Here is a 24,606-nt window from a genome sequence, read left to right as displayed (position 1 = left end):
AAGCAAGTCTGGAGAACAAAGGAGAGGAATTTGCTTATGTAGAGGAAAGGAGGAAACTGGGAGGGGTTGCTTTAGACATGAGTCCATTGGACGAGGCAGAGAGGATGGCTTCTCATTGGCAGGTAGTATGGCTCCTCACTGGCTGGGGTTTTTGCTAGACAAGGAGAAAATCTCCTTGTTAAAGCCTAGTTAAAAAGACTTCTTCCTGTTGAAAAATGCAACGTAGCTTCTTCCTGTTGAGGTCTGCAATCCATGTCGAGTTTGTAGGGCACAAAAGCTCCATCTTCAGGGCTTCTTACGTCCATTTCAAATGAGGTTTCCTTTATTCTTTTTTTATAATGGCTTGGGTATAAGGACAGGTAAAGAGATGGCTTTAGCACTTTCAGAAAATTGTTAGAAGTCAGCAATTCTAGCGATTATGGCTTAAGAAATAGTTTTAAAAAAATCTATAAATACTGTATCATTTAGGACTCTTTAGGTGGCAAGCAACAGAAACCATAATTCAAGATACTATAAACAAGAAAAGGTAATTTATTATCCCAAGTTCCTTATAAGCTAGTATAATGATGACTGCTGGAGTGACTTAATCTAAGGGCTTAAACAATATCACCAGGCCTGTGTTTCTCTCAGGGTTGCTCTCTCTTATGTTGGTTTATTCCTGTGGGGGAAAATGGCTGCCAGGAATGTTAGATTTCTATCCTCTGTCGTCCCAGGTTCAAGTTCAAGGTTCAAATAAGAGTGTGCTCCTCTCTCAACAATCCTGAAGAAAGTTTTCATATCTGAATGAAGTGAATGTCCAGCTGTCATCAGTCACTGTTGCCAGGGAAATGTGATGCTCTCACTGGTCATGCTGAGTCACTTGCCCTTCCTTGGCATTGGGCAATGTCAATTCTTCCTATAGAATATATGCTGAAACTAGGTGAGGAATATGCCTTTATTAGAAGTAGAGTTAATGTACCTCCATCAGAATTAGGGAGATTACTACTCAATGGTGGGGGAAAAAAAGAAAAAGAACCCTGTCTACCATAATTATTCATAGTTTCTGTTCAATTAAAATAAAAGTTCAGAAAGCTCTGTTGCCTTTTTTTGTATTTTCTCATACTATTTAAGTGTGGTAGAATCTCTGCATTATTTTGTCTAAGCTGCTAAGTAATTCATTGACAGGTGTCTTGAAAGAAGGCTAGATATAAATATTCGATGATCATATTTGTTATAAAGTTAACATTCACCTCAGGGTAGAATTTAATTTATAGTCTAAGGATACTTTCTAATTTTTGCAGAGAAATATCACAGGAGGATAAATGTTAACACTTCAATTCAATTCAACAAACACTTATTGTTTGTAAATGTTTGTCAAGTTGAATTGAATTGAATTAACATTTCAGCGAGCATCACTGCAGACTCTGTGACCTGTATCTAAATATTTGAAAAATAATCCCTCCTCTTTCATGCTGTTACTCATCATAGGTTTTTTTTTTTTTTTGCCCTAACTTTCCACAGTTTTCATATATCCAACCCTCTCTTCCTGGGGTGGGCAAAAGTCATCCTGTTCTTCTACCCCCAGCGCCAAGCAAATGCTGAGTTCTTTATTTTTCTTTTCTTTTCTTTTTTTTTCTTTTCCCTTTTCTTCTCTTCCCTTTCTTTCTTTCTTTCTTTCTTTCTTTCTTTCTTTCTTTCTTTCTTTCTTTCTCTTTCCTTCCTTCCTTCCTTCCTTCCTTCCTTCCTTCCTTCCTTCCTTCTTCTTTCTTTTTTAGAAATAAACAGACAGAGAGCAGGAGGGGAAGTGTAGAGGGAAAGGGTGAGAGAATTTTAAGCAGACTTCATGCCCAGTGAGGAGTCTTATGCGGGGCTCAATCTCACAACCCTGTGAGCATGTCATGAGCTAAAATCTAGAGTCAGATGCTTAACCAACTGAGCCACCCAGGTGCTGCAATTTTTATTTTATTTTTGGTTGAGCCCTTTTAGACATGTCACTTGGAATAAATATGAAATTATAAACTTGAAGAAAGTTTCTCTAGGATTAAGAACTATATCAGGTTGGCAATATAAGTCTTTATTTTTATGATTTTATTTATTTTCATATTGGCTAATTGGTTTGTAGTTCTGCTCTTCAGGAAAGGAGAAATTTTTCTTAGAGCTGGGATCTATTCTGTTTGAGCCCACGTACAGTAGTGTCCTAGTAGACTGGCTCTCAGGAGGAAGAAACAAAAACCGCAGTTTGTAATGTCTGTCAGTCCCCATTGCGTAAATATTCCCATTGTGTAAAATTACAAGCTGTCAACAGTTGTGATTTGCAAAATTCCTAAGTATTTAACAATGGGCTCTTGCTAGCCAGTCCATAATGGCTCCAGAACACCATTGATTAAGTGAGCCAGGATAATCAGTTCAAACCACTGACTCTTGAGAGTTCAAACTCCATTTCTCATCAAGCTCACTGACCCTAGGCCACTGACTTTAGAGTTTACCTAATAAAAATGATTCTCATCCATGTCCAGAGGGCTCTACCTGGCATAATGTCTATAATTTCAGAATTAATGTTGTTTTGTTTCCAAGGAGAATCATTTCCTTCAGTAGATAAGAATTAGCGAAGTAAAGCTGCAAATGAGGGCTGTGTTCCTAATTGGGGTGCACGCCTATAACCAGGAGCCTGATGTAGCCAACGCACTCATTGCCCGAGACCCTCTGTTAGATCTCTCGAATACTGGAAAGGCTGGGCAACTCTTTTCCCCCTGACATTGCAGGAAAGATTGCTCTGACTCCACAGAAACAATATTGCCATGTTCCTGAATCTAAATGGAGCTTGGTTTTGAAATTTGTATATTGACCTTAAGATTGAAGGACGGGAGTTTGATGGAGCAATGGGTTGCCCTCCCCCGATCAGATAGCTTTCTCTCTCTTCCCTTGGGAAAGCCAGAGCAGACATTAGAGGACAAAGATTCCTGTTTAATGAGTTGTCAGGATCTAGGAAAAAGGGAAAAATTAGTGCCTGGAAGATCTCTAAGGCCTTTACTAATTTCCATTTGACCCTCGTCATTCCAATCAGCAAGAGAAATCTTATCTCGAGAAATATTAATGACTAAAAACTGGCTTTCTCCTTGGGTTGTTTGAAAAACGGTGACATCAGGAACCTAAAACAGTGTGAGATTATGAAGCATAACTGAACTGCAGAGGGCTGGGGTTTAAAACCACCACCTCGGACACCAGGCAGGTGACTGTGTGTCCCTGATATCCGCCTAGGGAAGTTGAACATGTTTCCCAACACCCAGGGCTACCTGTTGCCGGGGGCACCTTCTAGGCCCCTGCTATGGCCCTCGGGTTAAATGGATATTCAGTAAGAGGTAATTTTTAAAGCAAGCCGAGAAAGGCATGTGTGTAAATCTTTTCAACAACAACAAACAGCTCAAGAATTCCCATTCGGCTACTTTGTTGGCTCTCCAGTGTATCATTTATCTAGTCCCTTGACACACAATCTCTGTAATCTCTCAGATGGCATTCATTTCACCGACTTGCATGAATACTGAGGGATTGATTGTTTTCAGAGTAGTAAAGGTGAGCAGTTACCCAACGGCACTTCCGTGCTAGTGCATTTCTCTAGGTGACAGAGGCGGGGAGTCTACAGGCCTAAGGAAGGGCCAGGGTTTTCATTTTTTTCTCGATATTGGTAATTTCTCAAAAATCACAATTGCAGGAGAACGTAGCATGTAGGTGTTTGTGATGAATCACACAAGTCATACAGCATGTTCTCATATATGCAGAGCATACAGAAAGCAGATGGAGAAACCTCTCAGGAATTCTGGGAGGCTCCGTGCATCAGAAAAATATTTCAAATGGGGACATGAGACTGGGAGAAAAAGTTGGTCCAGCATGTTCCAAGGAGACTCTGAGTAGCTGAGAAAGGGACTGGAAAGACGGCTTCCAGGAAGGAAAGGATGTCCTGCAAAAGGACAAGTGAAAGGCAAAAACACCAGATATAATCATTTAACAAATCGGAGAATTGAAGGTCTTCAGGGTTGGAAGCGTATCCGTGAGCAAAGGAAGGGGAAGTAGTTTGGGCACAGGATTATCATTAATGTCTGCTTCAAAATCAAGCCAGAAGCTTCATATGACGAGTTTTTTTACCCGGTAGGATTGGTGAAAATTTTTGCTAATGTGTAATTTCTTCCCCCCTCGCTTCTCTCTTTTTGCTAAGCTTAGCAGGAAGCATGGTGATGAGTTTTATAAGCTATTGCTGTTTTTTGAACCCATTTAACTGGATGCCCTCTGGTAGAAGTAGCTTCTGGTTCCTGCATTATATCCCCAAACTCAATGTACATCTTTTTCTGGTTCGCATCAGATAAGAAGAGCTGGATTTTCTTTGTTTTCGTTTTTTGCCTGAAATGTATTTTATCTTTAGTCTGTTTCCATGTATTGAAAAGAAAAATTGTGAGGAACAAATCATCCCTATGAATGTAGGCAGTAGTGACTCAAACCTTATTTGGATTCCATCCCCCAAACTCCTTTCACTTAAACTTTTATTTAAGAAGAGGGGAAGGGACCCTATTGAAGAAGCACTTCTCAACTAGCTTCTCTGAAACTGCCCTCTGTGGGATAATAGACTTCCAGAAGATCTTAATGAATGTTCTTCCAAAAAATGTTTCCATGGCCAAATATGTTTGGAAAGTGCTAATAACTAGTATGTTATTTCTCAGAGATACAGTGTTCCTGAGGGGGCCTGTAATATGGAAACATTTTTAACTTTGTTTTTAACATTTTTAACATGCAGACACTGTATATTGTTCACCCAACAATCATTCTCCCTCTTTTTCTTGCTAAGAGAACCTTGATTTTATTTAGGTAGCAATAGTGTAGCTGGGAACATTGGTCTAAGCCAACCTCCAGCACCTGTAATGAGTTTAGGGTTAAATCTATGACTCAGCCTCGGTCAGGAAGATGGAGGATGAATTCTTTGAAGGCTTCTGGGGAAAATATTCTTACCTCAGTAGAGAGAAAGGGAAAGGAAATGTTTTTGCTCCCGCCTCCTCCCCTCCTTCTTGGATACTCGTGGAAGGCTGCGATGCATGGAGTGCGGCACCCATCTTGAGAACATGAAACAATTCATAAGGACTCCGAGCAAGGCAGGCTGAGATGATGGGAAATGCCTGGTTCTTGATGACAGTATTGAACCATTCAACCAGCTCAATAAATGTCCTTATGAATGAAGCCAAGGAGCCTTCTAATTGTGGACACAAGTAATCTAACTGGCATGCCCAGCATTGCTTACATTTATTTGGCAATTGAACTCGTTTATGTGGGAGACCTATGAACCTGGGTTGGCAGGGAGCATAGTTGGGGGACTCCTGTGTAAGCCTTTTATTATGGTTATAATAGCAACCCTTCACCTGAATCACCTCTACTCTCAACTCAGTTGGACTGTTACACTCTGGGCTCTGAGAGTGGCTGCAGTAGGGACAGTGGCCCTGACACAAAGCCCAGGTCCCCATGGTTAGCAAAAAGCAGGTTGTTTTTTTTTTTTTTTTAAGATTTTATTTATTTATTTGACAGAGATAGAGACAGCCAGCGAGAGAGGGAACACAAGCAGGGGGAGTGGGAGAGGAAGAAGCAGGCTCATAGCGGAGGAGCCGATGTGGGGCTCGATCCCATAACGCCGGGATCATGCCCTGAGCCGAAGGCAGACGCTTAACGACTGTGCCACCCAGGCACCCCCAAAAAGCAGGGTTTTAACTGAAATGATGTAGCTCTGTTTTAGGATCCCTTTCTCCTGGGAGCAGCGTTAGCCAGTTTGGCAGAAATAGCTTAAATTGAGACTTTTGTGTACGTTTCCTACAGTCATCATCTGTTCGGGAAGGGTTTTACCCACCTACTCCACATCTCCAATGCATACAGGAGGAAACTGAGGCAGGCTCAGGGAAGCTAAGGAATTTGCCTAGAGTCACCAAGTTGATGAGCTGCACAATTAGAATCTTCTAGAGTCAGTTCCAGGATTTCTGGAGATGCAAAGCTTTTCCATAGGCTCGTCGTGTCCAGGATTAGTGTAGGCTTCCTTAGGATGAAGTGTGGTATTGCTCTGGTGTTCACAGATTGCCTATATACGTTTGTGTCTGAGAAACTGAAAAAGTACGATTCACAAGCTTTCCTTGCATTGATAGAGATTGTATATGTCTGTCTATTATGTTTGCGTTTTACATTTTTCTTTTTTAAGTTCCTTTCAAAAATTACGCAAGTAACCACATCTATGAAACTTTGCAAAGAAATATAAAAAGAGAGAAACTACCCCATTGTATTCTGTTTGTTCCTCCCCCAGGTAAACACTAACAATTTATTGTGTACCCTTCCATTCTTTACTCTCTCTTCTCTGTATATGGATACAGGGATAGGAATTATTTCTGCATTTTTTTGATAATTTCTTAAAAAAGCAAAATCATATCATTGACATTTCTCAGTACCTTGCTTTTGTCTCTTGCCAACACATCGCGAGCATCCCTGTGGTTTAACTGAAGTAGATGTAATTCATTGCTTTTAATAGATGTGTCATATTATGTTGCGTTGCTATAATACATTTTATTTCACCATTTTCCAATTTCTGGATTTTAATCTTGTTTCTGGTTATTTTGTATGAAATACATGCACACATATGTAGGCATAGACTTAGGTAAAATTACATATATGCATGATTTTACTTAATTTTTTTGAAACAACGTTTGAGATTAGAAAAGCAGATTGTGTTATGTCAATTTCCTTAGAATTGAGGCCAAGAAAAATATTTTTATTGTTCTTAAACATTAATCTATGTAATTTAGTGACATGATCATAGTCCATATAATTGGTTTTTTTAAAGACTTATTTTTATTTATTTTTTTAGGGGGAGGGAGGGGCAGAGGGAGACAGAGAGAAAGAGATCTCAAATACGCTCTGTGCTGAGTGCGGAGCCTGGAGCGGGGCTCGATCCTGTGACCCTTAGATCATGACCTGAGCTATAATCAAGACTCAGATGCTCAACCAACTGAGCCACCCAGGTGCCCCTTCCAGATAATTATACCATAATTCCATATGATGAATGGACCATAATTTTCAAAGCCAATCCTCATTCCTGGGTTTTACGTTTTGTGTTTGTTTGTTTTGCTGTTACATATAAAATCACAATAAATATTCTGGCAAGTACATTTTTGTCAATGCCCCTGATCTTTTCCTTACATTCCCCCCCCCCCCAAATCTGAAATACTGATTCAAGGGCTGGGAACTTTTCAAGGCTCATGATGTAATCACTATTTTAAAGGCCAATTATTTCAAAAGGCTCCTCTTTTTATATAGACAGTAACCAAGCCCAAGGGAGAGGTATCCATGTTGATTTACTCTATGTTCTCAAAGTCATTTTCACCTTTTTTTGGTCAAATTCTGCATCTCCTGTATCCATGCCCTTTGCTTATGGCATGATAGTTCTTTTTTCCCTGACATTGGAGATGATTTCATAGACATTCTGTCAATGGCTACAGCCCACTTACTTTTAACATGAAACTAATGATCAGTCCTTTTTCCCTCTGTCCCGGCCCTGGAAAAGACAATGTTGAGCTTCCTTGATCTTAAATGAGCTTATAGGTAGGACTATCCAAAAGCCAGCTAGGTAATTTAAGTACCTGTGCGAAATCCCTAGCTAGACCATGGATGTGAAACCCACATGGTCGGAGATGTATCTCCAGTCTACTTTAGGTGGTTTTCATCCTGGGGTTACAGTCTGACGCTAACATGAGAGATAAACGTCACCTCCTCCAAAAGATGGATCTTTTTACTCGGACCCCAGGGGTATCTGTCTAAATCCATGTTCATCCCTGTCCCCCTGCCCTTCCTTGTATTTCCAAGCCTTGTCTCTGCATTCTGAAATAACAGTGTTTTGTGTGTCACTCGTGCTCATGGAATTGTTAGATGCCGGATTATAAATATTATTGTGTCTTTCATTTTTAGGTACCTGGTAGAAGAAATCAAGAAAAGAGAAGGATTCAAATTATTGCTGGAAGTAAGTGATTATGGAATTGTGCGCGTGATTTTGTCAGTCAACAGCGATGAAGGTGGCAATTTTCTAATCTGTTATATTTCATTGGTTTTTGTGTTACAGCCTTAGAAACAAGTCATTAGCTTAATTCATGGAGTCCATTATGTTAATTTACTCTATTAGGGAGTATTTTGCCTTTGTTGGATTCGCAAAGAACACACTTGCCTTTAAGTATTGAAAATTAAAGTGCTCAATAATAATTACCAAGGATAATACTGAATAAATATATAAATTGCATGATGATTGTACTGTGAATATTCAACTGTGCTATAGTGGTGCCTGCATGTGAAAAATCAATTAAGTGAATGTACAATAATGCATATAGTTTTCTCTTTATAAAATAACGAGAGCATGTAAGCTTCGGAGCAATGGGAAAATAAGTCATTTCGTGGTTGGACTATTTGCTATGTATAAGAAATAAAATGGTTGCAAAGATAGAGAATGCTGGATTTTTTCCAAAATATATGGTTAGAAATTATGAAGAATCTTACTTAATTCTGGTTTTTAAGAAATATGAAGTGTGGAATGTTCTCTTAGATCTTCTTAGAGCATATATTATACAGCAATTTTCAACCTAATGTAAAAATCACCTAGAGATTCCAGCCTGGAAACATTTTCATATGTAAGCAATCTGGCTAACTTTTGGCATTCATTTATTCAGCAAGATTTATTGAGCGATTTTTTGTGCCAGGCACAGTTCTAGGCACTGCAGGTATGAGGCAGGGAAATTCCCTGCTCTGGTAGTGCTTATACTCAAAGGACAAGTGACAAGCGATAAACAAGCAAATTAATATCTAGCAAACATCAGGTAGTTAGATGTGTTAAGAAAACAATAAGCAGGTTCATGAGAGAGAATTTAGTACACAAGTAAAGACAGAGTTAAAAATGTGGCAAGTTCTATAATAGAAATGAGGGTGGAATGCTGGAATGATGATGTGGGTGGTGGGGTGGCCTGTTTCATTTGGGTCACTCAGGTAGGGCCCTCTGGGGTTGTCTTTGAGCTGAAACCTGATTGATGGTAAACAGCACGCCATGTGGATATCTGAGGGAAAGGCATTCTAGATAGAATCAATAAACAACTACAAAGCCTTTCAGCTGAAAAGAGTTCTATGTGGTTGAAGAAACAGAAGCAGGTATATTAAGCAAGGGGCAGGGGTGCAGGTGGTGATGTGGGTGGAGAGGTGGGCAGAGACCAGAGCAGATGGAGTCAGGTAGGTCCTGGTTTTGGCTTTTATTCCAAGTGTAATCATGGGAGAAGTTTTATGCAGACAGAAGTTTGAATTCCATTTTATTTATTTATTTTTTTAAACTTTATTTTATTTTATTTGTTTAAGAGGGAGAGAGAGAGAGAGAGAGAGAGAGAGAGAGGAGGGGCAGAGAGAGTGGAGCCCGACACGGGCCTTGGTCTCAGGATCCTGAGATCATGACCTGATTGGAACTCAAAAGTCGGATGCTTAACTGACCGAGCCACCCGAGGACCCTCTGAATTCCATTTTAAAAGATCATGCTGAATGTCCTGGGAAGAGAGGAATGGGGTAGGAGGAGGTGAAGGGAGGCCAAGGAAAGTGTAAATCAGACAAATTGAGATGCTGTTGCAGAGGCCCAGGCGAGGTATGATGACAGTCCTTCCACCACTATCTACAAAAGAGTCCAAAGTTCCTGAAAAATAGGAACCTGAAGGAACCTGCAAAGATAACAAGATAATCCATTTTTAAATGACTTTCTGAGAATACCACCAAAGAAGCAAAAAGGCGAACTTAGAGTGTGGGACATTCTCCAGGACAGCTGACCTGGTTTCTTCAACAGGTCAGTGGCGTGAAGAAAAATTAAGGAGGAGGGAGTGATGGGTCACTTCCCAGGAAGCCAGGATCACTCTGGGTTCAAAGAGACAGAAGAGGCCCCCTAACCTCAGGCAGCACGTGGAGCTGTTGGAATCCTAGTTTGAATGATTGTAAAAAGTAGATTTTGAAACAGTTGGGAAATTTCTAATGTGAAACTGGATAATACCAAGGAATTACTGATAATTTTGTTAGGTATGACAGTGGCATTATGCCTACGTAAGAAAACGTGTGTATTTTTAAGAGATGAACACTTAAGCACATGGGGTAAAACAACAGCTATAGGATTGCCTGGAGTTTGAGTCCGAGTGACTTTTTAAGTTTTCTTGAGTTTGAGTTGCCTTCTTTATTTCTCTGAAAAAGAGTTGCCCTCTATTTTTACATGTTTGAATTGCCTTCTTCATTTCTCTGGCGGAGGGAGCCATGGTGCTTATGCAAAGTGCTGTACACTTTGGAACTGCAAACTTTTGATAGAGCTGAAAGAAAAAGTGCTGAGAAAAAGGTGAACTGTTTTAGAAGTTATTTATATATTCTTTCTAAAGGCTTAAAAGTGAAGGGAGGGAACTCGTACTATCATCTTTAGGGAATTGCAAACATTCACATCCTTGTAATGCAAGCTAAGGTGGGTTTTCAACTTTAGGCAGCCTTCTGTCCTGGATATTTTATCTATGGGAGCCAGATGGCCCCAAAGCAGTGAACGTGGCTTTCTCAATGGCGCTCCAGAATTCCTCCTTACCAGGGGTTTTGTATGTGATCTGCATTTGCCTCTCTTCTCTGCGCTCCATTTGGAGAAATAATGTAAATTTAGACCTTGAGTCTCACATATAAGTGTCAAGGCAATTATCCTTTTTGTTAACAAATGCTTACTTTGGATTGATTAAATATAACCCTAATGCATACTTAAGAGAAGAGAGATTTGATTAGAGTATAGACTGAAACTGAATCTTTCAGTTTAGGAAAAATGAAAGCCTATAATTATATATATATATAATTTGTACATATGAAATTTTATTTCTATTATATATATAAAGAATATATATATTCACTCACTTTTTAGCAGATAGAATGTTAAGTGGAATATTGAAAACGAACACAACAAAACAGAGTATCCAGTACTTGAATATCTTTTCCTGAAAAGAGCAAAAATAATGCATATCTTCTTGAAGATGATTGAAAGTTATCATTTCAAATGAATTCTGCATTATTCATAGGCCCCTGAAAATCATCTCTCTGTTTTTCTGTGTGGGAACTAAGATCTAATAGATGTTTTCCTCGAGGTACACTCATTCGTATCCTATCGTTCACATATTTTATTTTGATCTCTTGGGAGAGTCCTATTATTCAACTTTTTGTTTTTCTCTTCCTGAGTTCCACATTAAGAAGAGTTATTGAGGTTTCATAGACTTGCCAGATTATCAAGGATCTTCAAAGACGTCTAGTCACCTTCCTGCTCAAGGCAGGAAACCTCTCTTGACAAGTAACCGTAACAGGAAGTCAACCTCTTCCTGAACACTTCCTGTGTCAGATAGTTCACAGCTCAGTCCTCTTCCCTGGAGCTCTAATTACTCATATTCTATTACTTATTGACCCCTACTGTTAAAATGTATCAAGCATATTGCAATTTACAGTTTTCTTTTTATCTAGTTTCATTAGATGGTAGCACCCTTCTAATTGCAAAATCCAATGCACATCTGAAGTCTTCATCGTGTTGGACTTCTGTAGCATTTTATACCATTATCCACTCCCTCCCTCTTGAAATGCTCTTCTGTTTTGGTTTCTTTGAATTTCTCACCCAGTTTTTCTCCTTTCCATGTGACTTTTTCCCCTCAGTCTCTATGTGAAGGAGGTCTCTTCATCTGGGTACCCCATTAGATATTATTTTCCACTCTTCTGCCTTTAGTTCTTCATTGTGTCCACATATACCCTCTGAAATGTTTAATCCATTTCTAAACTTTGTTATCATTGACTTCAATAATGTCTCTATCCTTGTCTGGTCTCCTAAACTCTAGTCCTTTGTATATAGGTATGTTCTGAAATTTTCAGTTAGACTCCCACAGGTACCTTAAATTCAGTACTTTTCTTTCTTTCTTTCTTTCTTTCTTTCTTTCTTTCTTTCTTTCTTTCTTTCTTTTTTCTTTTCTTTTCTTTTCTTTTCTTTTCTTTCTTTCTTTCTTTCTTTCTTTCTTTCTTTCTTTCTTTCTTTCTTTCTTTCTTTCAGATTTATTCATTTATTTTGGCGGTGGGGATGAAGGGCCAAGGGGAGAGAAAGAATCTCAAGCAGGCTCTGCACTCAGCACGGCCCAACATGGGGCTCCATCTCATGACCTGAGCAGTAACCAAGAGTGAGACACTCAACTGGCTCTGCCATCCAGGTGCCCCTCAAATTCAACATTCGTAAAGCTGAAGTGTAACCATTCTCTTTTCCCAAATTCTACGTTCTTCTTTTGGTCATCCAAACAAATGTTGATCCATCCAAACAGAAATCTTGATGTTGTCTTCACTATCTCCCTTTCCCTTCTCTTAAATGTATCTTGGGCACTTTTCTCCACTCCTGAAGCCACTGCCTCAGGTCAGGCTTCTGTCACTCCTCAGGTTGGCCCTGTCTCGTAACTCATCCCCTTCCAGTCTCAGATGCCCTTCCAAACCATCTCCACATGGCAGCCACACTGTGGCCTTTCTAAAGTGAAATCTGCTCCCTAGATTGAAATTCTCCCGTGATTCCACATTGCCTCTAGAATCAAGCCCAAGCTCCCAAGCATGGCAGATGAGGAAGCCCTTCGTATAGTGACTCTCATTCCCATGTCCAGCTTCTCCTCTCTTCCCCTTGTCCTCTATTCATTCCAAGTTCTTGCCATCCCCCTGAATACATGGGCTTCTACGTGTGCACTATTCCCGTCGCCAGAAATGTTTCTTGTATTACGAGAAATTTCTTCTTTTGTAGTTCTCATTCCATTGCAGTTTAATTGCCTACACTTAGTTCCATTACTAGTCGCTGAGTTCCCAGAGATAAGCATACAGTGTAAGTCATTTTTCTCATCTTAATGTCTGGTCCAGTATCTAGAACATAGAAAATTCTGCTTACTGAATTGAACATTTCAGTTACCCTTCTCTGGGCAGGCTATAATTCTTTATCATTCCCCCTCAAATACTGTATGCAAAAATAGCGATGTGTCTCACCTAGTACAGATTTTAATGGGGCTATTCATCCACTTGAAAAGGACATCTCTTTCTACCAAAATAGCTCCAGATAATAGTCACTACGCTAATAGAGTGCCCGCTGTATGCCAGCTACAGTAGTAAATATTGGAGATAATCTCTGTGCTCATCAAACCACCTCTGTGGGGTAGACAGTATGATCTCCCTTTAATAGATTAGGAAGCCGAAGATTAAAGTGTTCAACACTTGTCCAAGCAAACACCTGGTGAAGTTGGGATTCAAACCCCATCCCAGTGACTCTAAGACCAGGCTTTTTGTGCTACTCTGAGCTGCCTTTGAAATTTTTTAGTAGTCTAATCAGATATTTAAAATCAGAAAGCTTGAAGTCAGTTAAAATCCACCATGCCCCCTTTCTCCATTCTATACTTACATGATTATTTTACTCTATCTGCTAGATTCTACATTTCTACTTATTAAAATGCTTAGTGCTAGCTTTGTCTTTTATTATTATTATTCGTTTTTTTTATGTTTTTTTTATTATATTATGTTAGTCACCATACAGTACATCCCTGGTTCTCGATGTAAAATTCGATGATTCATTAGTTGCGTATAACACCCAGTGCACCATGCAATATGTGCCCTCCTTACTACCCATCACCAGCCTATCCCATTCCCCCACCCCTCTCCTCTCTGAAGCCCTCAGTTTGTTTCCCAGAGTCCATAGTCTCTTATGGTTCATTCCCCCTTCTGTTTACCCCCCCTTTCTTCTTCCCTTTCTTCCCCTACCGATCATCCTAGTTCTTATGTTCCATAGATGAGAGAAACCATATGATAATTGTCTTTCTCTGCTTGACTTATTTCACTTAGCATTATCTCCTCCAGTGCTGTCCATGTTGCAGCAAATGTTGAGAAATCGTTCTTTCTGATAGCTGAGTAATATTCCATTGTATATATGGACCACAACTTCTTAATCTAGTCATCTGTTGAAGGGCATCTCGGCTCCTTCCACGATTTAGCTATCGTGGACAAAGCTGCTAAGAACATTGGGGTGCATATTATGATGATGATGATGATGATGATGATGATTGAAGGACGTTGTAAGCAAAGGAGATGAATTTCTTTTGACGTGACTCGGTTTTAGAGAATGCCAGCTACAACATCTTGTTGACCTTTGACCTATTTCCCCAAGGGGTCTTGTACCATTTGTTTAATAATCCCTGCTGGAATTGACATCAAAGTTATCTGCTTTATTTCTTAGACTATATCTATTTTTTCTTCTCTTTGAAAATCAGGATAGAATGTATCCATCTTCTCTTTAGTGACACTTCTGTACTTGTCCATGAATTTTTAAGGATGATGACAATGCTTTCACTGCTACCAGTGTTTTGGTACCCTTCATTATCATTTGTTTTCTCTAGACACTTGGATTCCTTTTTACGCCTTCTCAATCTTACAGTGTTAGAGTACATTGACTAATGTGTTCCTCAAACACCCAAGAGGTCAGGCTTTCCTATACAGGGAGAGTGAAATGGCATGTGAGTGGTTCTTCTCTGAAAATACTCATTAGTGCTTTGAAGGCTCTTGAAGAAAGTCACTGTATCAGATGCAAGCTACTCAGGCTAAGAGACAGGGAAACTCAAATATGTTCCTTGTGAATATTCAAAGGGATATTCTTTCCAAATCTTAATAATTTTGGAAATAATGACAGTAAAGATATTCCACCAAATGGAGATCAAGTTTCTTCCCATCAGATGAAGTGTCAAAAGGACTGCACCGGGGGGCCTGGGGGGCTCAGGTCACGATCCCAGCGTCCTGGGATTGAGCCCTTGTTAGGCTCCCTGCTCAATGGGGAGCCTGCTTCTCCCTGTCCGACTGCTGCTACCTCTGCTTGTGGACTCTCTTTCTGTCAGATAAACAAACCTTGATTCTTAAAAACAAAAACAAAAGGACTCCGCCAGTTTTCGAATGCCACAGCACGGAAACCATACCATTCTCAAAGAGACTGAGCAAAAGAAATCATAGATATGTCACTTCAAGAATATCAAAACAGAAACTAAAGAAAACAAATTTAAAAGGTGATTTAAAAGGTCTAGGTCCTAACTTACGAAATATAGAGCAGATCTGGTAGCAGGTAAAAACTACTGCAAAATGATTTATGATGTTGCCACGCAAATGAAAAGTAATGAGTTAATGATGTCAGGGTCCAATAAGAAGACAAAAACTGCGCAGTAATTTGAAGTGGGGAAAGTGCAGTATAAAGAATTATTGTGCTTGCTTCAGCAGCACATATACTGAAATTGGGATGATACAGAGACAATTAGCATGGCCCCTGTGCAAGGGTAACACACAGATTTGTAAGGCATTTCATAGTTAAAAAAAAAAAAACTATTATTATTAACAGGGGATTGCCTCATAAGGGAAAATGAGAACCCTAAAAAATACAGAAATAGCAGATGTAGAAAACAACCACCACTTCTAGAACTGGGACAGAGCACCCGGGCAAGAGGCCACTCCCTCCCAGGGCTGAGGTCTTCCTAGTTGGAGAGGGCACAGGGTGGCACCCTGGGTGGCAGAGAATTCACGCAGACGTCCCACTGCTGGGATTTGCCAGGAATCCACCTCCCAGAGTGCTAGAGGAAGCCATTTTCAGAGCTGCAAACTTGAAACTCACTCAAACTACACACAGGGGGTGCCAGAGAAGCCATCGAAGCAAGGTGCCACTCTGGTAGCACTCCCCTTTGAAACCACTTGAAGGGAGTGTGGCTGAAGAAAACACTTAGGGCACCTGCCAGTCTGCTGTGAGGCCATCTGAGGGGGTGCTGTGGGGGGAAGCTATCAGGGGTCCACGTTTGGCTGGGCAGCAGTGCTGCTGACAACCCCCCCACACTGGAGGAGATCCATGAGGTTAGCACACTGGCTCTTGGAAGAGATACCTCTTCCTTCTCAGTGTCCCTCCAGCACCCTCTGCTGATAAAGTCTAAGAGTGGACCAGATGGCAAGGAGAAATATTTATAGAGTCCACTTCCATTTATTTAATAATAATTTTTTATTATATTATGTTAGTCACCATACAGTACACTTCCATTCTGATAGGATACAAAGTGTGGATTTGAACCGAGCAACAGTAAATTGATAACTAACATAAATGCGATCTGGAACAGAATTGTTATTGATATAAAGACATGAATTCCTAGAACCCAGTGACAGATAATAACTATATTTATCTTCTACTTCCTAATCAACCCTAGTTACTTTTTTGAAAGGATTTATTCACATTAAACGAGTAAAGAATTTCAAAGCCCAGTACATTTCTTTCCTAGAGAAACCAAATCAATTATATCAGAAATCCATGTATAAATTGTGTGGATTTGTACAGACTATTGTAGTGTCATGATAAATGTTTGCAGAAATTGAGTTGAATTAAATAGTACTCTATTTTGAACTACTCTGTATTTGGAAGATTTTTGGCTCTTTTTCCTTTTTTTTTTTTTTTTTTTTTGGTCAAATCCAATAAGCATGTTCCAAATTTCAAAAGTTAAAGGACTTATCTTGTTGAGCTGGGAGTGTTGCGGGGCATTCGCTTGTGATTTAAAATCCACTAGAATCAGAACTCTATATAGTACTGGTCTTGATTTTAAGATAGAAGATGATAGCTGTTTCATCTTTCTGAAATACTTGGAAACTTTATAGTGATATCAGAGTATGATTCCGATGGCTACTGAGAACTATTATAACATTGGTTATTACTTACAAACTGTGTTTGTGTGGAAAAATGGAATTTATTTCAAATACTGTCACTGCTAAGATTCAAACGAGGAAACTACTGAGCGGGTAGGCATGACCTACAATCTTTCCTAAATAACTTATCTTTCCTTATCTTCATCCAATTTGTAAGCCCCCACCATAATTTCCCAAGTCACCTGGTCACTGAATACAAGTCCTGTGATTGCCTATGACATGCCTATGTTTTTATACAGTGAGGATGAAGTGTGTAGTGTAGAAAATTTTGTCTCTGTGACAACAGCTAGACTAAAGCCTGTTCTGGAAGGTTTCTCCCATGTTTAACTGAAACAGATTACTGGAGATGATGATTGGGCTACAGCCACTTTAGATCAGAGTTTCTCGAACGTATACCATGCACTACTTATTTCAGAATCACCTCAGAGGCTTCGTAAAATGCCAGTTGTCCAGCCTTTTCTATGACGGACTACATCAGACTCGGCATTCTGAGCAAGCTTCCTAGATATTTCACATCCTTACCGATACTTGAGACTGACACTGAACTTGAGAGCCAAGAGTCAAGGTGATGTTCTTTCTCCCGAAAGAGTATTGGCTAGGGTCACAGCAGGGCTGGTGAAGTGAATTACCAAGTATGGCGTATGTTATCAACTCATAGATAACTGGGGTTTTCCATTAGTCAGGTATAGCAGGCAATGGAAGACACCTTCGGCTACCTTAAGTAGACAAGGAATTATTGGAAGGTAAGATGTAAGAAATAAGTTAAGGATCAGGGTTGAAGAGCGAGGACCCAGGGCATCTCTGGGTGTATGGGTATCAGGTGCTAACTAATGGTCAGAGCTTGGTTGAGGCAGCTTCAGACTTTATTATGTTTATTCCCAATCTTGTGTTCATCCGTTACCTGGAGGAAAGAGCACCTTCAAGGTGTACCCACCTGAGAAGAAAATTTCCCAATAGGCCGTTATCAGAAGTGAAGCAGAATGACTGTCTAACTCTATCAGGTTGTGATTTGTTATCAACGTAATACACACATGACAACTCTTAAAGAAAGTAGCTAAGAGCTTAATTACATTCTACGATTAATCCTAGGTTAACAAAACAACTCTCAAATTTTTTTAATCCTTAGCCTGAATATGCCAATATTTGCTTTTGGTACATTCCACCGAGCCTTAGAGAGATGGAAGAAGGACCTGAATTCTGGGCAAAACTTAATTTGGTAAGTAATAAGTAAATCGCATTTTTCCTTTTGATGAAATGATTCAGTTCCAATTGTCTACTGATCCTATGAATAATTCTGTACTTGTAAGACCTCTTGGAGATCTCGGGAAGTGGCTCCTAGTGTACTGAAAGGTAATGATATGCCAAACCGTTGTCAACACGGTTTACGTTTAAACAATGTGACTTACTTGGTCCACACCTGAATTCCAAATAATGGTGCTGTTCGCAAGATAGTTACAGGATGCATTCGAACTTCTAATTCCCAGTGTACTTCCGAAAGTATGATCTGATCTGAGAACAGGACGAAAGGTTAAAGTTCCATGGTGAATGGCTTCTTTTTTCCAACTCTGCCAGGGCGTGTCTGTGACTACTTGCATCCCTTCTCTTGGAGATAATGTTAAAAGTCTAAATCCGGTACCCTTTGTGAGTGTGAGCCCTTCTGTTCTTCCTACCAACAAAAGCATCTTCTGCCCAAGGGGCTTATGTGATTTAAAAAAAAGGAAGAAAGAAAGAAAAGAGATGCCGGGAGTGGGTTTCAACTGATCATAGAACCAAATGTGCTTGAAAGTCTCTCCACACACGGCTGGTGAGGGCTGACGGTCCTGAGTGAGGAGAAGCCCCAGGCTCTGGGACTCCTTGTGTCTCCCCTGCACCTCTCCTAGCATAGTCCTGCCAGTTAAATCCCCGCCTCTAAACCAGATCTCCGAGTACTGGGAAGTCTCATGAGCCAACATTACTTGCTCCCAGTCCCCTGCTACATGGATCATAGATATGAAGTGAACCAGCGGAAGTTTGCCCTGACGATTCTGGGGCCATGGCATGGAGAGTGGGAATTCATGATGGGTTAGAACCATCAAAGTCGAGTGATGCCCTACCCCTTGCATCTTCCCTCTCAAGCTCAACTACCTCCATGGGCCTGGTTAGTCAAAGCTCTGACTTGCAAACCTCTTCCCTATCCTCTGTGGGAAAATCAGAGGTACCATTAATAGTTTTTAGAGACAATAGCAGCACTTCTACTTCCCAGTGAGGCGAGCAACAAACCTTTACTGAGCACTCACGATGCTTTGCGCTGGAGATACAGACGTCAAAAAGACTCAGCCCCTGCCCTCGAGAAGCTCGTAAGTCAGGAGACACATGAGTAAGGGGACAATCACGAGGTACCTTGTAAGAGCCTGGATGGAGGTGAACCCTGTTTGCACTAATTTCAGAGAGAAAGGTTCTCTACCTCCCTGTGTGACTCGCTCGAGCGGAGTCTTGAACAGTCAGGAGAAGCCCGTGAAGTGACAGATGTGGAGAGGGTGGGATTCAAAGATGATAGGGGTGCAGGGGGGCAGTCACGGGGTCCTTGTCTTTCATGACAAGGAGCTTGGAATTTGTGGCTAATTAAGAGGAAAAGGGAAGGCCATGGCCTTTAAGCCATAACCCGCTCTAACCTCACCTGCAGACTCTCCTCTTAGCTTCAAGACATTTTCTGTTTCTTCATGGCTCATTAAGCCTCCTACACTGTAGCGTAATATATACCCAATATACACATATTCTACCCCTTGTCAAACCTGAGATCTGGCGACAGAGGTGGGGAGAGGGAGATGCTGGTACCCGTTCTGTTGCCCAGAAAAACCCTTCATTACCCGTTTCAGGCAGTTAACAGACTCCTTGGGCTTTGTCTTGCATTTTTGTCACACAAAGCAAATAGAACAGTGCTAAAGAATGCATTTGAGATGGTAAGTAACCCATAAAAGAAAAAAAATGGACAATGTGAAAATTTAATAGAGAGACTTCTAGGGACATTGTATACTTTGAGGGGAATACAACTGATTTTTTTTTTTTTTTTTTTTTTTTGGTGACGTGGGGGAATAATTGCTCAGGGGTGAGAAAGATCTGGTTGCCATTCTTCTCACTTTTCCATTGTTAAAAAAAGCAATCAAGAATGTGTTATTTGTGTTTTACTGACTCAGTACTGTTGCATGGACATGGATCAGGAAAACTAAATAGTCCCCTTATATTTGGGGATCTTTTTGGCTCACTCTCACTTTATTTAAAGAAATAGTTATATTATCCATTCTCAACAAAATTTGAAATCGAGGACGGATATACATGCTAAAATCAGATAATTAAGCAGATAACGCACTTTTAATCCTAACTGGAAATTGACAGGGACATTCTCTTCTATCCCCAGTATTTTCCAGCATTGATTCTCTAATGGTTAATATCCTTGACTCTCTATTCCTTCATTTTGGAATGTATCGGTGTCATTTAGAGCCATGGTTTTCTTGCCCCGTCTAATGTCATACTATTTTAATTGTTAGGGTGGCTTCTGATTAGTAAGCATGTATGTTGCTGACACATATTCATCGGTTCACAGATTCTTAGTTTCCTTTTATTGTATCTCTTTGTGTGTGTGTGTGTACATGCATTTGACAAGGAAGGAAGTGTGGGGATATACATATATATATATATATATATATATATATATATATATATATATATATATATGCTGTTGACCCTTGTGGTTTTCTGCTTACTGTAGTATGGGAATGCAAGTATATGATTTATAACCTAGAAAGTACTGGAAGCACACTTAAAATTTATTTCGAGGTTTATCTTGGATGGAGAATCACAAACAAATAAATAAACCGAATAAGGCTTTGCCCCTCCAATCCAGGCTAGCGTCAGCTTAGGCTGTCAGATGGCAGGATCAGTGGTGTGATAAGTCTTCCCTTTGGCAGCCGGAGGGGAGAGGGATTACTTGGTAACGAACGTGGAGCTTCAGAGCATGAAGGTGTGTGTCTGTGTGTGAGCTGACGAATGTGTGTGCCCATGTGTGAGACTGCTTTTGCGACCATGGCCCCTCTGTAGTTATTCGATGACACTACATTCAATCACTGAGTTCCAGTCACTTCTTTTTCTAAGATGGCCTCCGGAAAATGCTCTTCCTTCTGATGCTCACAGGCATCGAGATATTCTCTGCATTCCTTCCCTGCCCAGATTGTGTTTCCCTCCTTTCTGATTTCTTTGCCTCGTGTTGTCTCTATTCTCCCATTTGTTTTCTTTGCTCTCTGCATTTCCATACCTCCAGCTCTGCTTCCCCACATTGATTTCCTGCTGGAAGCCTCTGATGGCTTCCTGCTCTTTACACTATCAGTTTTCAACCCCATACACCCAATAACCACTGTTTATAATACATAGCGTTGACGTTCCTTTACGCTCCTCAAATGTGACCTACCACCACCTAATTTTGTAAAAGGCGACACAAGTCCTGGCGTATAACATGGAGGAGAGCTGATCTTTGTCATACAGATACGTGTTTCTCTACAGCATGCATGGGGCATGGCAGCACTGGGAGACATGAGGAAGTGAGTGGTAAGATTCTCACCCATGCTCTTAGAATCGCAGTAAGCATAAGCCACCTGCAGACGCAGACTTTTGTAAGCAGGTGCTCTTGCTGATGCAAACGACAGGCATGGCGTGGTTATTAGTGATATCATGTTCAAAAGTGGCGCACAGCTCTTGATAAAGCTTTGAAGAAACATTTTTCTCTTTGATTTATATGGTAGTAGAAAACTTAGTGCTTGTTAAAAATGGGTACAGAATATTTTGCGTGTGTACGTAAAACAGGGTTAGAATATGGGCTCGGATAACGGTAAATCAGTAAACGGTTAATTCTCACCTCATACATTTCCAGTAGGACATTCAAAAGTTGGGCAAGATGCGGGACAAGGCTTAATTGCTCAGGACTGTTCTATACATTGCAGGGCAGGTGACATCTCTAGTCTGCACTAAACACCAGTAGCAGTCCCCTCACATCTTGAAAACGAAAGCATCTGCCCGGAGTTCCAACATATTCCCTAGAGGGATAGTACAGTTCTCTGGAAGGTGACTGGTCCGCAGGATAAAATCCAGTCCATTCTGCTTGGCATCCAAGGGCCTTCGTGTCTGATCATCAAGTATTAAAAGAGCAAGACATTGAAAAAAATCTAAGTATTCAACTATAGGGAATTGGTTAAATTTTTGTACTAATTTATATGCAAATTTCTAGTGCATAGACAATTAAAATTCTGTTCCAAAATAACATATTCATAATTCATTATTAATTGAAAAAAATGAGTTATACTAACAGCCACTATAGTATAATACCAATTTAAAAAAATCTTGTATTTATATGTGCACGGATGCTTACATATTATTGCTTATATGCTTACATAAGGGGCAGACAACAGGCACCAAAATATCTTAGAGATAGAGTTATAGGTGACTTTTCTTTTCTTTAGTATTCTTCCGCAGTGTCTTCACTTCCTGCAACTAACATATATTGCTTTCATGAAAACAGTTAAAACAGCAATGACAATAATAATAAACCGAAGTACAGAGTAATTGACCTTTTGAAACCATTGGGATCCTTGAGTGCTTACCTATGCAAAGGCTATCCAGGTACTGACCACAATCTGCTAACAGTTAAAAAAAATAATAAAAAAATAAATTGAGCATTCACCCCAATATGTGTTTATTGTTTTGAAATTATCTACATGTATTATTTTTAAATATAATATGTACATTTAAAAATGCACATAATCACTTTTAAGGATGAATTTTAAAATTGTAATTATTTAGAGATGTTCTAATCTCTTCGTCTTACACCCCAGGGGATTGTCTTGTTTGGAGGTCATGATTATACCATATTTCAATCAATTACTTCGCAAACTATTTTCTCTCATGACTTGTTCCCAGATGTAGCATATAATTTGTCTTCCCTTCCCATCTCTCTCTTTCTCTCTGCTTACGAAAACACCCACACTACCTGCATTGATTTTAGGCTCCCAGGCACTGCCACTGGTGATCTCTGTTGAGGTCTTCAATAGGATTTCCAGGGCTCTCAGCATCGTGGTAGAGTTATGCTTTGCTCTCTAAAGCGACTGCCCCAAATAAGTTTCTGTCGGTGTGTTTCTTCAGAAGCCTCATGCCAGTGATTAGATATGGAAGGTGAGGGAGTTAGGGGAGATTCTGTGGAGATAAACCAGGAAGCCTAAGACCCAGAGAATGTGCTTGAAAATTCCATCAGTTTGCTGTGTCTCATCATTACTCAATGTTCTGATGCAGATTTCCTCTTTGGTCAACATTTCATAAATAATTCTGCATCGCACCAACCGAATTTACATTCTTAAAAGTAATTAACAAGTTGCCTTTTTGTACTCATGCGTGGTCATTTTAACCTTTTTTGTTGTGGTTGTTTGCTGATCTGCAGATTTGTGACTAAGGTTAGTCATTTATTACACGCTCCTTTCTCCACAGCAGTAGAAGAAAAATAAATCTTGTAGAACCTACTTGATGGGTGTGTTGTTTTATTGCTTATTTGGTAATATAGCTTGATATGCTATTCCAGATATCTTTAGAGGGAATTTACTATTCTCCCTGGCAGGTTTCTGATTAACAGCACTTGAAGATGAGATTGCATAATGTGGGTGGGGTGGAAGCCTCCCAGGGAAGACATCCAAAAGGCCACTTCCTGAGTGTGTGGGCGGGGCTTCAGTGCCCCCCTGCTGTGCTCCATTTATTCCTGCCCGTGTGTTCATGTCTGTGCGTAAGAGTTCATACACATTTTGAGAGCGTCTGTGTATTTTTGAGGATTCTGATTCTAATTTTCTTTCCATCACCATCTGTGACATTGGTACAGCCAATCACTCATTTTTGGATTACGAACTAAAAACAGCCTCTTTTTTTAAAGATGCAACAGTGTTTTGTTTTTAATTTTCAAGGATGACTCTCTCTTTTAACAATGTGATACAATATTTATGATATATTCATCAGAAATCCCTTTTCCTCGCGGATGGAACTCATTTCAAAGCTGTGCTTTCTTTAACATTTATATTTAAGGAGAATCTAATATAGACGTGCCCTTTACATGAAGTATTTCTGAATGTGACTTGAGAGACTCTCGTTCTGATAGTGGTGGGATGTCGATTTTGAAAATGCTTAACTAATGAATTTCCCAGGCCTTGTAGATACTGTATTTTCTTTCCCCAAACTATTAGGACTGAGATGAAATGCTGTTCTTTCAAGTATCCTCTCGGGTAGAGCTATTTGTCTACAATTGGTCAGATAGCCAATTAGTCATAGTCAGTTTGTTATTGCGTGTGTCATTCTACAGCTCAGGGTCAAGGTGCACCCCCTGGAAGTATGCCCTTCTTCAGAAATCACCTGGGGAAGCTGGGGTGTCCCTCCTGCTAAAGGACATGTTACTCTGAATGTTTCATGGGTTTATGCTCATTGCTCTTCCCTAGTGTAAGTCATAGTCTTTCTAGATAGCTATACTCCATTGTATTTGTACAATTTCAACCAACAAAAGATCCTAACAACATTCTTGTTGGATATGCATGGATGAGCAATGGGCGAGTTCCCAGCGAGCTCTCCTTTGTATTCCATAACATCTTTCAACACACAGAACACATTTTTTAGCTTGTTGTTCTTATTAATTTATTTACTTATATTGCTCTTTGGTCTTTGGGGCTTTAAGCATTATTTTCAGATGCATACAGAGGCGTTTTCGAGGCTAGTGACCTAAACTCCCCAGGAAAGCCAAACAAGTACAGATGTCCTCATTAAAAAATTATTTTTTCT

At 40.0% G+C, this 24,606-nt stretch overlaps 1 protein-coding gene and 1 non-coding gene across 4 annotated transcripts in view; both read left to right on the top strand.

Annotated features, from left to right (window-relative positions):
* The window catches only part of GADL1 (glutamate decarboxylase like 1), a 160,175-nt gene that overhangs the window by 91,124 nt on the left and 44,445 nt on the right, over positions 1 to 24,606 (top strand). For all 3 annotated transcript variants that reach the window (XM_044383332.2, XM_026496854.4, XM_044383334.3), the window contains 2 exons: positions 7,957 to 8,008; positions 17,903 to 17,992. In XM_044383332.2, the coding sequence (XP_044239267.1) occupies positions 7,957 to 8,008; positions 17,903 to 17,992 (142 nt within the window). The remainder of the gene's footprint in view (positions 1 to 7,956; positions 8,009 to 17,902; positions 17,993 to 24,606) is intronic.
* On the top strand, positions 15,306 to 15,412 carry LOC113254174 (U6 spliceosomal RNA). The gene has a single exon (XR_003315700.1). It is a non-coding gene; the product is annotated as a U6 spliceosomal RNA (small nuclear RNA).

The sequence above is a fragment of the Ursus arctos genome, unplaced genomic scaffold (genome assembly GCF_023065955.2).
Source record: "Ursus arctos isolate Adak ecotype North America unplaced genomic scaffold, UrsArc2.0 scaffold_20, whole genome shotgun sequence".
Classification (NCBI taxonomy): Eukaryota; Metazoa; Chordata; class Mammalia; order Carnivora; family Ursidae; genus Ursus; species Ursus arctos.
The sequence above is the reverse complement of the archived record's forward strand: the minus strand, read 5'-3'. Positions and strand labels throughout refer to the sequence as shown.